At 40.9% G+C, this 13,242-nt stretch overlaps 1 protein-coding gene across 1 annotated transcript; it reads left to right on the top strand.

Moving 5' to 3' along the window:
• The first annotated feature begins 445 nt into the window (after nucleotides 1–445).
• On the top strand, nucleotides 446–13,242 carry LOC127641361 (zinc finger protein 501-like). Its single transcript, XM_052124329.1, has 4 exons — nucleotides 446–635; nucleotides 4,835–4,943; nucleotides 10,983–11,102; nucleotides 11,312–13,242. The coding sequence occupies exons 3-4, from the start codon at nucleotides 11,018–11,020 to the stop codon at nucleotides 12,511–12,513; spliced, it is 1,287 nt and encodes a 428-aa protein (XP_051980289.1). The 5' UTR covers nucleotides 446–635; nucleotides 4,835–4,943; nucleotides 10,983–11,017; the 3' UTR covers nucleotides 12,514–13,242.

The following is a 13,242-nucleotide window of genomic DNA, read 5'->3' as shown; positions in this document are numbered from 1 at the left end:
GATGTGTGGCGTCACAGTCGCGTCGCGTCTAGTGTGGACAGACACACTTGCTGTCGCTGGAATTTTATCGCGTCGCGTGTAGTTAGGACACGGTGTTATACCTTGGTTGCTTGTAGCAGTTTGTCCACGTCCTGAAGATGTGTTCTCATGTTTAGCTGTAAACTGTCTCAACATTGAGGATGTGTTGTTATTATATGACAACATTAAATATTTACATCAAAATTATATAATATTTTACATAATATATGCTTATTACACATTTAATATACACAAAACTACACATTTAAATTATTTATACTTATCAAATCGTATGATTGTTATTAATATTGCTATTTATATTATTATAATTATTATTAAACTAACTGTATTTCTTGACACCACCTGAAAATGATGAATCGAAGCAGTCACGTGGTTGTGTGCGGAAACAGCTTCAGAGCACGTGGTTATGGCGGAACGAATCAAGCTCCGGTACAGAGCATCACTGTGAGATGTTTCTTCGGTGGTGAACGTCACATCACTAGTGGATCATGCCTTTCCCTTTGTCAACAGGACTCCGTTCTTTTATTCGGATTACGGGTTTATCTGGATTTCATCTTGACGTTCTTCATACATCATCTCAGTGACTCTCAGAACAGGTTCGTAAATTGGTTTATTTAATGTAATCGGGATTCGATCACGCTTTTATAATAAGATAGACTACTGAAAATAGTCATATATCACAGAGCACAATACATGTTTAAGATTGTTTTCTTTATATGTAGGAATGATGTGTCATAGATGCAGTTTTATCATTGTTTTGATGTCACATATTGTGAATATGGATCCTATTTTCACGTCGGGACTGTGGCAGTAAACTATAACAAAACAGGTCCCCAGAACGTCTTCGTATAGGGTCCTTTAGACGTCAAAACAACATTCGGGGACCTTTAAGGGGCGTTCACTACCATCAACGTCCTCTCGACGTCCTTTCAACCATTGAAAACACATCAAATCGATCCAAATGATTAGCCTATATATGTAATAATGCATCAAACACACCGCAGTTATGCAAAATATACATTTACAAATACATACAAATATTTAGAGTAAACTTTGTTCTGCAATACATAAATCTCAAGTCTACTGTAAACAGCCACATCACACTGGTGCAATCACAGATGAATGTATACATATGAATAAACAAATTACAGGCGAATTTAACAAGTCTCAAAGTTACAGATTTAATGAGTTCACCCCCAAAAATGTAATCTGGCATCATATACTGTACACACCCTCCTGTGGTTCTGAACCTTTCTGGGTTTTATTCTGTGGAATGCAAAAGGCAGAAGTCAACATTCAATTTTATTGCATCTTTTTTTAATCTCTTTAAAAGTGGATGATGCCAGAGACCAAATATCGATTTCCTGAGAGTACAGGGATTAATTCTTTCTTTCCCTGAATATTTTATTTTAAAAAATGGGCAGTCCCTTGCAATATGTTCTGTGCTCCCTCTTCAACTATATGGTATTTGTAGTGAAACCATAACCACAAAATGTATCATTATACCATTATAAAACTTAAACAAGGTTTGACTACAGAAACCATAGTTTAACCATGTTATTTTATACAGTTGAAGACAGAAGTTTACATACAACATAACCAAATACATTTAATTTAGGAAAACAGTCCCTGTCTCAGGTTAGTTTAGATCACAGCTTTATTTTAAGAATGTGAAATGTCAGAATAATAGTGGAGAGAATTAATTATTTCAGCTTTTATTTCTTTCATCACATTCCCAGTGGGTCAGAAGTTTACAGACACTTTGTTAATATTTGGTAGCATTGCCTTTAAATTGTTTATCTTGGGTCAAATGTTTTGGGTTTCCTTCCACAAGCTTCTCTCAATAAGTTGCTGGAATTTTGTCCCATTCCTCCAGACAGAACTGGTGTAACTGAGTCAGGTTTGTCGGCCTCCTTGCTCACACACGCTTTTTCAGTTCCCACAAATGTTCTATCAGATTGAGGTCAGTACTTTGTGATGCCGCTCCAATACCTTGACTTTTTTGCCCTCGAGCCATTTTGCCACAACTCTGGAGGTGTGCTTGGGGTCATTGTCCATTTGGAAGACCCATTTGCGACCAAGTTTATCTTCCTGACTGATGTCTTGATATGTTGCTTCAATATATCCACATAATGTTCCTTCCTCATGATGACATCTATTTTGGGAAGTGCACCAGTCCCTCCTGCAGCAAACACCCCCACAACATGATGCTGCCGCCCCCATGCTTCATGGTTGGGATGCTGTTCTTCGGCTTGCAAGCCTCACCCTTATTCTCCAATATACCGACGGTCATTATGGCCAAACAGTTCAATATTTGTTTCATCAGACCAGAGGACATTTCTCCAAAAGGTAAGATCTTTGTCCCCATGTGCACCTGCAAACTGTAGTCTGACTTTATTATGGTGGTTTTGGAGCAGCGGCTTCTTCCTCACTGAGCAGCCTTTCAGGTGATGTCCATATAGGACTGGTTTTACTGTGGATCTAGATACTTGTCCACCTGTTTCCTCCAGCATCTTCACAAGGTCCTTTGCTGTTGTTCTGGGATTGATTTGCACTTTTCACACAAACTACGTTCATCTCTAGGAGACAGAATAAGTCTCCTTCCTGAGCGGTGTGATGACTGTGTGGTCACATTGTGTTTATACTTGCGTACTATTGTTTGTATGAACGTGGCACCTTCAGGTGTTTGGAAATTCCTCTCAAGGATGAACCAGACTTGTGGACGTCCACAATTTTTTTTCTGAGGTCTTGTCTGATTTATTTTGATTTTCCCATGATGTCAATCAAAGAGGCACTGAGTTTGATATTAGGCCTTAAAATAAATTTTGGCCTGAAAAACATATTGAAAGGGCTCAATAGGAAGAACATAAGTGTGAGTAGATGACAGGATATTTAAATTATCCCTCACACAGTAGGCACTTTATAAAGGAATGTTACCATTGAAAATGGAGGACAAGAACAATAATGGATAAATTGTTTCCCTTGTTATTACCAATTATTTCTAAAGGCAAGTTATTTATGTCCCTGAGTCATATTTACATACATCTATTTCTAAAGAGAACATTCCTAGTAGACAGCCATGTGATAAACACAGAGAGAAGTCTGGTGTGGTATAGGTTGGACTGGAATAGGCGTCTGTCCAGGTTGACAGAGGTTAAGATCAACATCTGTTGGTTCTCCGTGTCTTCAGCTTAAAGCAAACATGCATTAAAAACATTCAAACATAGCCATACTCGTATCAAATCTTATCTGTCACAAGAGTATTCTAATAACTGTAACAACTCTTCTGATGTCTTTAATATCTCTAAAATGGTTTTTGTGTCCTATGGGATGCATTTTATCAGTACATGGAGTCCCTACAAATACTGATGTCACGTGACTTTGTATTAAAACTCTGGCATCAATTCACAGTCTTAATTTTAAAGGGGTCATGACATGAGAAACCAAATTTGCCTTGATCTTTTGGTATATAAGAGGTCTTTGTATCATTAAAACGTCCTGCAAGTTTAATATTTTAAGACGTCCTCCCCATTCTAAACGAATCATTTATTTAATCAAACTCAAAATACAGCTCGTTCTGGATTCATGGTTAGAAGTGACGTGACGGTTAGAAGTGACGTACCAGCGTTTGCATTTGACCGCCTCCAGCACAAGATAACTACGCTTTAAGCGCAAGACAACTACGCTCATTTCAGTATCGCCGTCGCCTCACAAGTGTTCAGTCGATGGACAGCGAGCTCTGACAGAGACTACTTGTCCACAGGAAAATTACGATGCCACACAGATGTGCTGTTCCTGGCTGTGGTCAAACAAAACCTCTGAATAAGCTGCCGAAAGATCCAGACGTCAGGGAAAAATGGATGCAGTTTATTTTTTGCGGACGTCCCAGTCACGACAGTGTTAACTTAAGCGTTTGTTCTGTACATTTTAAGGATGACTGTTTTGAGAACAAATCTCAATATGATGCTGGCTTTGCCAGAAAACTGTTGCTCAAAGATAAGTCCGTGCCGACTATTCTGGGAACAACGACGACGCAAACTGTAAGTAATCTATTTTAAACTTTAAACTACTTTTTAAAGCGCAATTTCATTCATTATGAATAATCACAGTGTTTTTACTTAGTTTACTTGCATATTGTTCTGGCTGGAGGCGTCAATAATTGATACATAGGCACTGACGTTAGCCAATCATAACAGTGGGCGTTAACACTGAAGTCTTAAATGGAAAACGCCCCCAAAACAGACTGTTTGAATCAGAGGATGAGAAACAGGGTGGGAAAAGGTCATAAATCACTAGATTTTAAAGGTTTTTCTTAAAAAAAAATCTATTAATACTATAATTGCACCTAAGGGAACATAATAATACAATAAAAAAACCCATGTCATGACCCCTTTAAAGAACACGGCAGCATTGTTAAAGATTAGTTCACGCCCAAATGAAAATTCTCATGATTTACTCACCTTTTTAAGTCATCCCAGATGTGTAAGAATTTCCTTCTTCAGTAGAACCGAAATTTAAGATGGTTATTAGCAGATTTCAGTTTAGTTTGTCCATCCTATTGGCAATTTGCTATCAAGAGCAATGGAATGACATCCGTGAATGTCATTTATAAACGTTACTAGGCAACCAGTAGTGGGAACGCCCACTAGCGACTTCACCGCCAGCCACTGGCGACCTGCCGCGACAAAGTCACTGGCAGTGTGTACGCAGCTTTTGGCGGGAAGAAAAAGAAAATAAAGGAGGAGTTTTCCCTCAAATCTCTCAGAGTGGATCATGTTTTCTCTTTTGTCAACAGGGTTCTGTTCTTCTTTCATGGATTACTGATTTATCTGGATTTCATCTTCAACATTTGACCCGATCCTGGACTGTGACGTTCTTCGTAGATCATCTGAATTTAATAACAGGTTTGTAAATTAGTTTATTCAATATAATCGGGATTCGTCGTACTTTTATAAGAAGATAGACTAATGAGAGTAATATATCACAGATCACAATACATGTTCAATATTGATCTTTATGTAGGAATGTTGTGTCATAGATGCACTTTCATCATTATTATGTCACATTCTGTTAATACTGAATATGGATCATATTTTCAGGTTTTGAATGCAGCAATAAACTATAGCAGGTACGACAGCACGATTATGACAAAAATAATAATTTTTGTCGAATTATCTTGTTATTCTAATGGCAATTATTAATTTAGAATATATAGAATAAATTAATTAATTGTAAATAGTTAATAATTGTAAATTTAAATTAAAATACATATTTGTTTGTGGGGCATCTTCTTGCCATATTTAATATGTGAGCTACAAATCCAGATCAACTCCTGAATTACTTTATTGCATGAAAAACTAAAGTGTTAATAATTTTGAATGTTCTAGTCAGAAATTGAAGGACTATGTTGTCTTTACTGTTATGATAATAGACTCATTTAAACTCCTGATATGCTGTTGCATGAATACACACAATGAACAGGAAATATGTTGTAAATAGAATTGTAAAAAAGTCAATGGAAAGGAGGAGGCGAGAACCGGCTTGGCAGTATAAATCATATTTTAATATAAAACTTAAATAGAAGACACAAACACACAAGATGGACATGTCTGTAAACGATCTCTCTCTCCAGCACAATCCTCTGCAGTCGGCCTTTATCCCTCTCGGAGGCTTGATTAGCCTGATAAGGGACCGGGTGTGTATAATCACGACCCGGCCCCGCCCTCCACCCTACCACATTCCTCCCTCGTTCTCTCAGGCTGGGGGCCCCTGGCATGGCGTACATCCCCCCCCCCCTTTCCCTGAGGAGGGGTGTGCCTTTTGCCCCGTCTGCCGGCAGGTCATCCCCGTCTACCTGGACAAGGGAGGGGACAAGGGGAGGGAAACAGAAATAATTAAATGGGGGGTACTTCCTATAACAGTGTAGTACCCCCCAAAAAAAAAACACTGTAAAATTTTAATGAGAGGGGAAAGGCCAACGCGGAGCGGCAGAGGGGAGAGAGAGATGGAAAAAAAAAACACTTACTTGCCAGTTCTCCGATACGGCATAGCATGTTCGTCGGCCACTCCTCCACCCTCTAACGGATGACAGCTGCGCCTCTCCGGGGGGATCGGAAGCAGACCTCCAGCCCCTGGTGGACGGAGCACCCCGCCACGTTTTTGGGGAACAGAAGGGGTCTCCCCCGCCACTGGCAACGGTTCTCCCGCTCCAGGCGGCTGACAGCAAGCCCCTCCCCACTCGCGGTCGGCGGTCTCAGACCCTGCCGCATTTCGGCGGCTAGTAGGGGACTCCTCTAGATAAGCCTGATAAGGGACCGGGTGTGTATAATCACGACCCGGCCCCGCCCTCCACCCTGCCACAAATATTTTGACGCAATGGAGCAGATCTAAATGGAGTGCTGTAATTTGACACTTTTCATGATTACTGTATTGCAGCAGCTGAAATTGAGATATCGATTATTGTTTTATGAATTGTGCAGCCCTAATAGCAGAATAAACTTCTAAAGTGGTGAATGGGAGGCCAATGCAAATATACTTCTTACGTTCCCGTTGATCCAACAGTTAAAGGAAAAAAAACCACAATTACATTTCCTCAACTCACAACTTATGGCTGCTTCGTTGCGAGCTCCGACCTAATGTTGCAGTTTTTCATATGTTTTTTGTCTTGGATGATGTCTGCCTGATTGTCTACGATAGACAAACACTTTTGTACATTGTTTCTGCAATAATACACCAGCAGCCGCAGCCAAAAAATGGGAAGGAGAGCCTGTATTCTCATCAGACTAAGACGTTGTGCAAATCGACCCCCGCTACCCAGTATACTACTGGAAAATGTTCAGTCTCTGGATAACAAGCTTTGCGAGCTGAGAGCACGGATCTCTTTCCAACAAAAGACGAAGAAACAGAAACTTGAATGTCTGCAGAGATTCCAGACTCAGCCATCAAACCCGCAGGGTTGTCCGTGCACTGAGCGGTTAGAGCGAAAGACCTCTCAGGTAAAGGTGGTAGTGGTGTATGTTTTATGATCAACAAATCCTGGTGTGATCAGAGGAACGTACATCCTATCAAGTATTTCTGCTCTACTGATCTGGAATTTCTCATGCTTCTGTGTTTGCCATTCTGGCTACCGAGGGAATTCATAGCGGTCATTGTCACTAATCCCTCCCCCGCCCACCATTTGGCAAATCGGACCACTCTTCCGTTCTGCTTCTGCCGCTTACAGGCAGAAACTGAAACAGGAAGCACCCAACCTCAGAATGATCCAGTACCGGTCGGACTCTGTGCTACAAGACTGTTTTGATCACGTGGACTGGGAGATGTTCCGGTCCGCCGCTGATGACGACATCAAGGTCTACACTGATAGCGTAACGTGTTTCATCAGGAAGTCCATAGAGGATGTTGTACCAACCAAAACCATACGGATCTACCCTAATTAGAAACCATGGATTAATAGCGATGTTCGTGCGGCACTTAATGCGCGGTCCTCTGCTTTTAATTCCTGGTACACGGAGGAGCATGATCAAGCCAGTTATGCCCTCTGCAAAATATCAGAGCAGCCAAACGCCAGTACAGGGACAAGATTGAAGGACAGTTCAACACCACCAACTCTAGAAGCATGTGGCAGGGAATTCATATCATCACAGACTTCAAAGGGAAATAAACTAAGCTGTGAACACCGCTGCATCTCCTCATCACTGACCCTCAACACTGGATCCCCTGGATCATTAAGTTGGCTGATGATACGACAGTGGTAGGTCTGATCACTGACAATGATGGTGTCAGGAGCACAACCTCTCCCTCAACGTCATTAAGACCAAGGAGCTTGTGGTGGACTTCAGGAGGAAATACAGAGAACACAGCCCCATCACCATTAATGGAGCACCGGTAGAGAGAGTCAGCAGCTTCAAGTTTCTCCACATCACTCAGGAACTCACATGGTCCGTCCACACTGAGGCCGTTGTGAAGAAGGCTCACCAGTGCCTCTTCTTCCTGAGATGGCTGAGAAAGTTTGGAATGAACCACCACATCCACACACAGTTCTACACCAGCACTGTAGAGAGCATCCTGACTGGCTGCATCACCGCCTGGTATGGCAACCGCACCGCCCACAACCACAAAGCCCTGCAAAGGGTGGTGCGAACTGCCAGACACATCATCTCACGTGTGTGAAAAAAGTTCGGAGGATCATCAGAGACTCCATCCACCTGAGTCATGGGCTGCTCTCACTGCTCAGGCAGGCGATATCGCAGCATCAGGACCCGCACCAGCCGAATCCATGACAGCTTCTTCCCCCAAGCAATCAGACTTTTGATCTCTTACGATCAATAATCAGCACTGCACTTTATTAATCTCACACTGGACTGTCATAAATTATATTCTCTCTTAACAACACACTGGCAACTGACTATCAACCGACAGCCTGAATGTCAAAACAGCACAATACAACCTACTCTATATTTTATATATACTATTTTTATTGTGTATGTGTGTTCTATATTTTGTGTATTGTATACTGTACATTTGTGTATTATTATTTGTATATTGTGTTGTAATTATATGTACATATGATAAAAATACTGATTCATTTTCGAACAAAAAATCACTATTTTGCATCTTCCTTGGTGATTTGGTTTTACCAAGGGATTTTAATGATTAGATGATGACCAATTATTCATTATTAATAATTGAATTGTTTAAGCTTCTTGATCGTTGATTAATAAATGAAGCCCAAATGTGTTCAGTAATCATGCCAGCATATGGAGATAAGACGGTTTATACAGTCATCCACCGCTAGAGGGCACACTACACTTCCGCTTGTGCACTGGACGTGACGTTCTGTCCAAAACACAAAAGTGTTTCCGGAACTTTCTTGCTTGTAAAGATGAAGCGGGATCAATGTAACGACAGAACGTTTCTCTATAAATGAACATTATGTTTACGGCATACAGCATGATAGTGTTTTAAAGTACAGCATGACAACAAGTAGTGTTGATCTGCCGGTTAATATCTACAATGTGAGTTTTTTTTTCTCCCCAATTCCCAATGCACTCTAAGTCCTCGTGGTGGCATGGTAACGTGCCTCAATCCTGGTGGCGGAGGACGAATCTCAGTTGCCTCAGCATCTAAGTCCGTCAACCCGCACATCTTATCATGTGGCTTTTTGAGTGTGTTACCACAGAGACATAACACATGTGGAGGCTTCACTCCATCGACCGCGGCATCTACGCACAACTCACCACACGCCCCACTGAGAGCGAGAACCACATTATAGTGACCATGAGGTGGTTACCCCATGTGACTCTACCCTCCCGAGCTACTGGGCCAATTTGGTTGCTTAGGAGACCTGGCTTGAGTCACTCAGCATGCCCTGGAGGTTTTTTTTTTTAAATTTGCAATCCTAGTTTGACACTCTAAATGAATACGTCCTTCACTGAAGCAGTCAGTCGTTCATTTGATTCAGAACGAATTCGCGAACAGACTAAATACACATACTGATACACACAATCACAAACTAAATGTATCAGCCATTAAACAGGAAGCTCTGCTGCAACTGCATGGATGAGTTTTTTGATTGGTTATAAAAAAATGTTTTGATAAAGTACACTCACCTAAAGGATTATTAGGAACACCTGTTCAATTTCTCATTAATGCAATTATCTAATCAACCAATCACATGGCAGTTGCTTCAATGCATTTAGGGGTGTGGTCCTGGTCAAGACAATCTCCTGAACTCCAAACTGAATGTCAGAATGGGAAAGAAAGGTTATTTAAGCAATTTTGAGCGTGGCATGGTTGTTGGTGCCAGACGGGCCGGTCTGAGTATTTCACAATCTGCTCAGTTACTGGGATTTTCACGCACAACCATTTCTAGGGTTTACAAAGAATGGTGTGAAAAGGAAAAACATCCAGTATCGCGGCAGTCCTGTGGGCTGAAAATGCCTTGTTGATGCTAGAGGTCAGAGGAGAATGGGCCGACTGATTCAAGCTGATAGAAGAGCAACTTTGACTGAAATAACCACTCGTTACAACCGAGGTATGCAGCAAAGCATTTGTGAAGCCACAACACGCACAACCTTGAGGCGGATGGGCTACAACAGCAGAAGACCCCACCGGGTACCACTCATCTCCACTACAAATAGGACAAAGAGGCTACAATTTGCAAGAGCTCACCAAAATTGGACAGTTGAAGCTGGAAAAATGTTGCCTGATCTGATGAGTCTCGATTTCTGTTGAGACATTCAGATGGTAGAGTCAGAATTTGGCGTAAACAGAATGAGAACATGGATCCATCATGCCTTGTTACCACTGTGCAGGCTGGTGGTGGTGGTGTAATGGTGTGGGGGATGTTTTCTTGGCACACTTTAGGCCCCTTAGTGCCAATTGGGCATCGTTTAAATGCCACGGCCTACCTGAGCATTGTTTCTGACCATGTCCATCCCTTTATGGCCACCATGTACCCATCCTGTGATGGCTACTTCCAGCAGGATAATGCACCATGTCACAAAGCTCGAATCATTTCAAATTGGTTTCTTGAACATGACAATGAGTTCACTGTACTAAAATGGCCCCCACAGTCACCAGATCTCAACCCAATAGAGCATCTTTGGGATGTGGTGGAACAGGAGCTCGTGCCCTGGATGTGCATCCCACAAATCTCCATCAACTGCAAGATGCTATCCTATCAATATGGGCCAACATTTCTAAAGAATGCTTTCAGCACCTTGTTGAATCAATGCCACGTAGAATTAAGGCAGTTCTGAAGGCGAAAGGGGGTCAAAGACAGTATTAGTATGGTGTTCCTAATAATCCTTTAGGTGAGTGTATGTTGTTATTATATTAACCCTTGTGCGTCACTAAAAACAAAGTTACTCAGAGGTCCTTGAGGGACCAAAATGTCAGTGTCAAAAACTGCCATAATCATATATATTAATATTTTTTTCCAGTTTCAGTGAGTAAATTTTAACCAACATCAGTCCAGATGGAGTTTGTGAAAGAGGAGAGTGAGATCATGAGTGATCCAGAAGTCTGCAGAATTAAACATGAAGATACTGAGGAACTAATAGGTTGGTGTTCATTCTTGATTCTTCATTAATGATTCTGAGACGCATTAAGGTCTTTGGTGGTTGTTATCTGAACTGTCAAATAATAAATAATTTGATATTAAAATAACATGATTAACCTTTAGCACATCAACAGTAGTATGAAAGTAGATACTTGAATCTGTCGTCTCCATTTGAATGTAATTTGTGATGATTTCATGTGTTCATTGTAGACCTGATGGAAGTGAAGGAGGAAAGTCAAGAGCTGGAAATACTTTCACACACTGAAAACAAGTTCACACAGAAAAATACTGACAGAGCAGAAGCCAAAAAGTCGTTCACCTGCAGTCAGTGTGGAAAGAGTTTCAGATATAAAAGACACCTTAAGGAACACATGAGAATCCACACTGGAGAGAAACCGTACACATGTGATCAGTGTGGAAAGAGTTTTGCACATAAAAACAACTTTAAGACACACATAATTATTCATAATGGAGTACAGCCTTACACATGTGATAAGTGTGGTAAGAGTTTCACATGTAAAGCAATTCTTAAGAAACATGTAATAATTCACGCTGAAAAGAAGCCGCACACATGTGATCTGTGTGGAAATAGTTTTGCACAAAAACAATCCCTTACGATTCACATGAGAATTCATACTGGAGAGAAACCGTACACTTGCAATCAGTGTGGAAAGGGTTTCACAAAAAAACAATCCCTTACGATTCACATAAGAGTTCACACTGGAGAGAAACCGTACACTTGCAATAAGTGTGGAAAGAGTTTTGCACAAAAAGGAGCACTCGATGGACACATGAGAGTTCACACTGGAGAGAAGCCATACACATGTGATCAGTGTGGAAAGAGATTAAGATGTCGAAAAAGTCTTAAAAACCACACGAGAATCCACACCGGAGAGAAGCCGCATATATGTGTTCAGTGTGGAAAGAGTTTTGTTCTGTCAAAATATCTCCGTGATCATCTGCTCTCTCACACTGGAGAAAGACCATTTAACTGTGATCAGTGTGGTAAAAAATTTATTCTCGAATCAGCCATGAAGAAACACCTGAAAGTTCATACAAAGGAGAAGCATCACGTCTGTTCTACTTGTGGAAAGAGTTTTTCATTGCTGAACAATTTGAAGGTGCACCAGAAAACACACACCGGTGTAAAAGATCATGTGTGCTTTCAGTGTGAAAAGACTTTTACCACAGCTGGTAGTTTGAAAGAGCACATGAGAATCCACACTGGAGAAAAACCTTACAAGTGTTCACACTGTGACAAGAGATTCACTCTGTCATCTCACCTGAAAAGACATGAGAAGATCCACACTGGAGAGAAACCGTACCACTGCCCTTCATGTGGGAAGAGTTTCATCCAATCAAGTAATCTACAGAGTCATATGAAAAAGCTTCATCCACAGTTCTCAGGGTGAACACTTGTTCATCGTGTGGATTTAAATCAGGTTTTTGTTCTTGCCAGTATTTCTACTGTATGAATTGTTCACAAAAAAATAGATCAAGCTGGGATGTAATTTAATGTGTTGTATAGAGTTTGCTACTGATTGAGATATGGGGCAGCTGTGGCTCAGTTGGTAGAGCAGGTCGGCCACTTATCGCAGGATTGGTGGTTCGATTCCCAGCCCACACGAAGTGTCCTTGGGCAAGGCACTGAACCCCAAAGTTGGTCCCAATGGCAGGCTAGCACCTTGCATGCAGCTCTGCCGCCATTGGTGTATGAATGTTTGTGTGAATGTGTGTATGAATGGGTGAACGTGTCACAGTGTAAAGCGCTTTGAATACCGTTACGTGTATATATAAGGCGCTATATAAGTGCAGACCATTTAACATTTTTACAGGAAATTATGAGAAATGTAATATTCTACAAAATCTAGTTTTAAATTCAGATCTTTTTCAATGCAGTTAATGTGTTAATGTGTAAAAGTGTAATATTTCTGTTATGTCTATAATGTGTAGACTCAAAGGTACACTAATTAAAATGTTCCACATTAAAAACAGTTTTAGTACTTTTGGATGTTGTATTTGCATGTGTGAGGTTAAAGACAATATGAGAAGAAATAGTTCACACGAGTGCATGGCTGTCACTTTGTTTTAAGAAGTAAATATTTATGAGTTAAATGTTTTGTATTTTACTCAATAAAATA

This window comes from Xyrauchen texanus, chromosome 50 (assembly GCF_025860055.1).
Source record: "Xyrauchen texanus isolate HMW12.3.18 chromosome 50, RBS_HiC_50CHRs, whole genome shotgun sequence".
Classification (NCBI taxonomy): Eukaryota; Metazoa; Chordata; class Actinopteri; order Cypriniformes; family Catostomidae; genus Xyrauchen; species Xyrauchen texanus.
The sequence above is the reverse complement of the archived record's forward strand: the minus strand, read 5'-3'. Positions and strand labels throughout refer to the sequence as shown.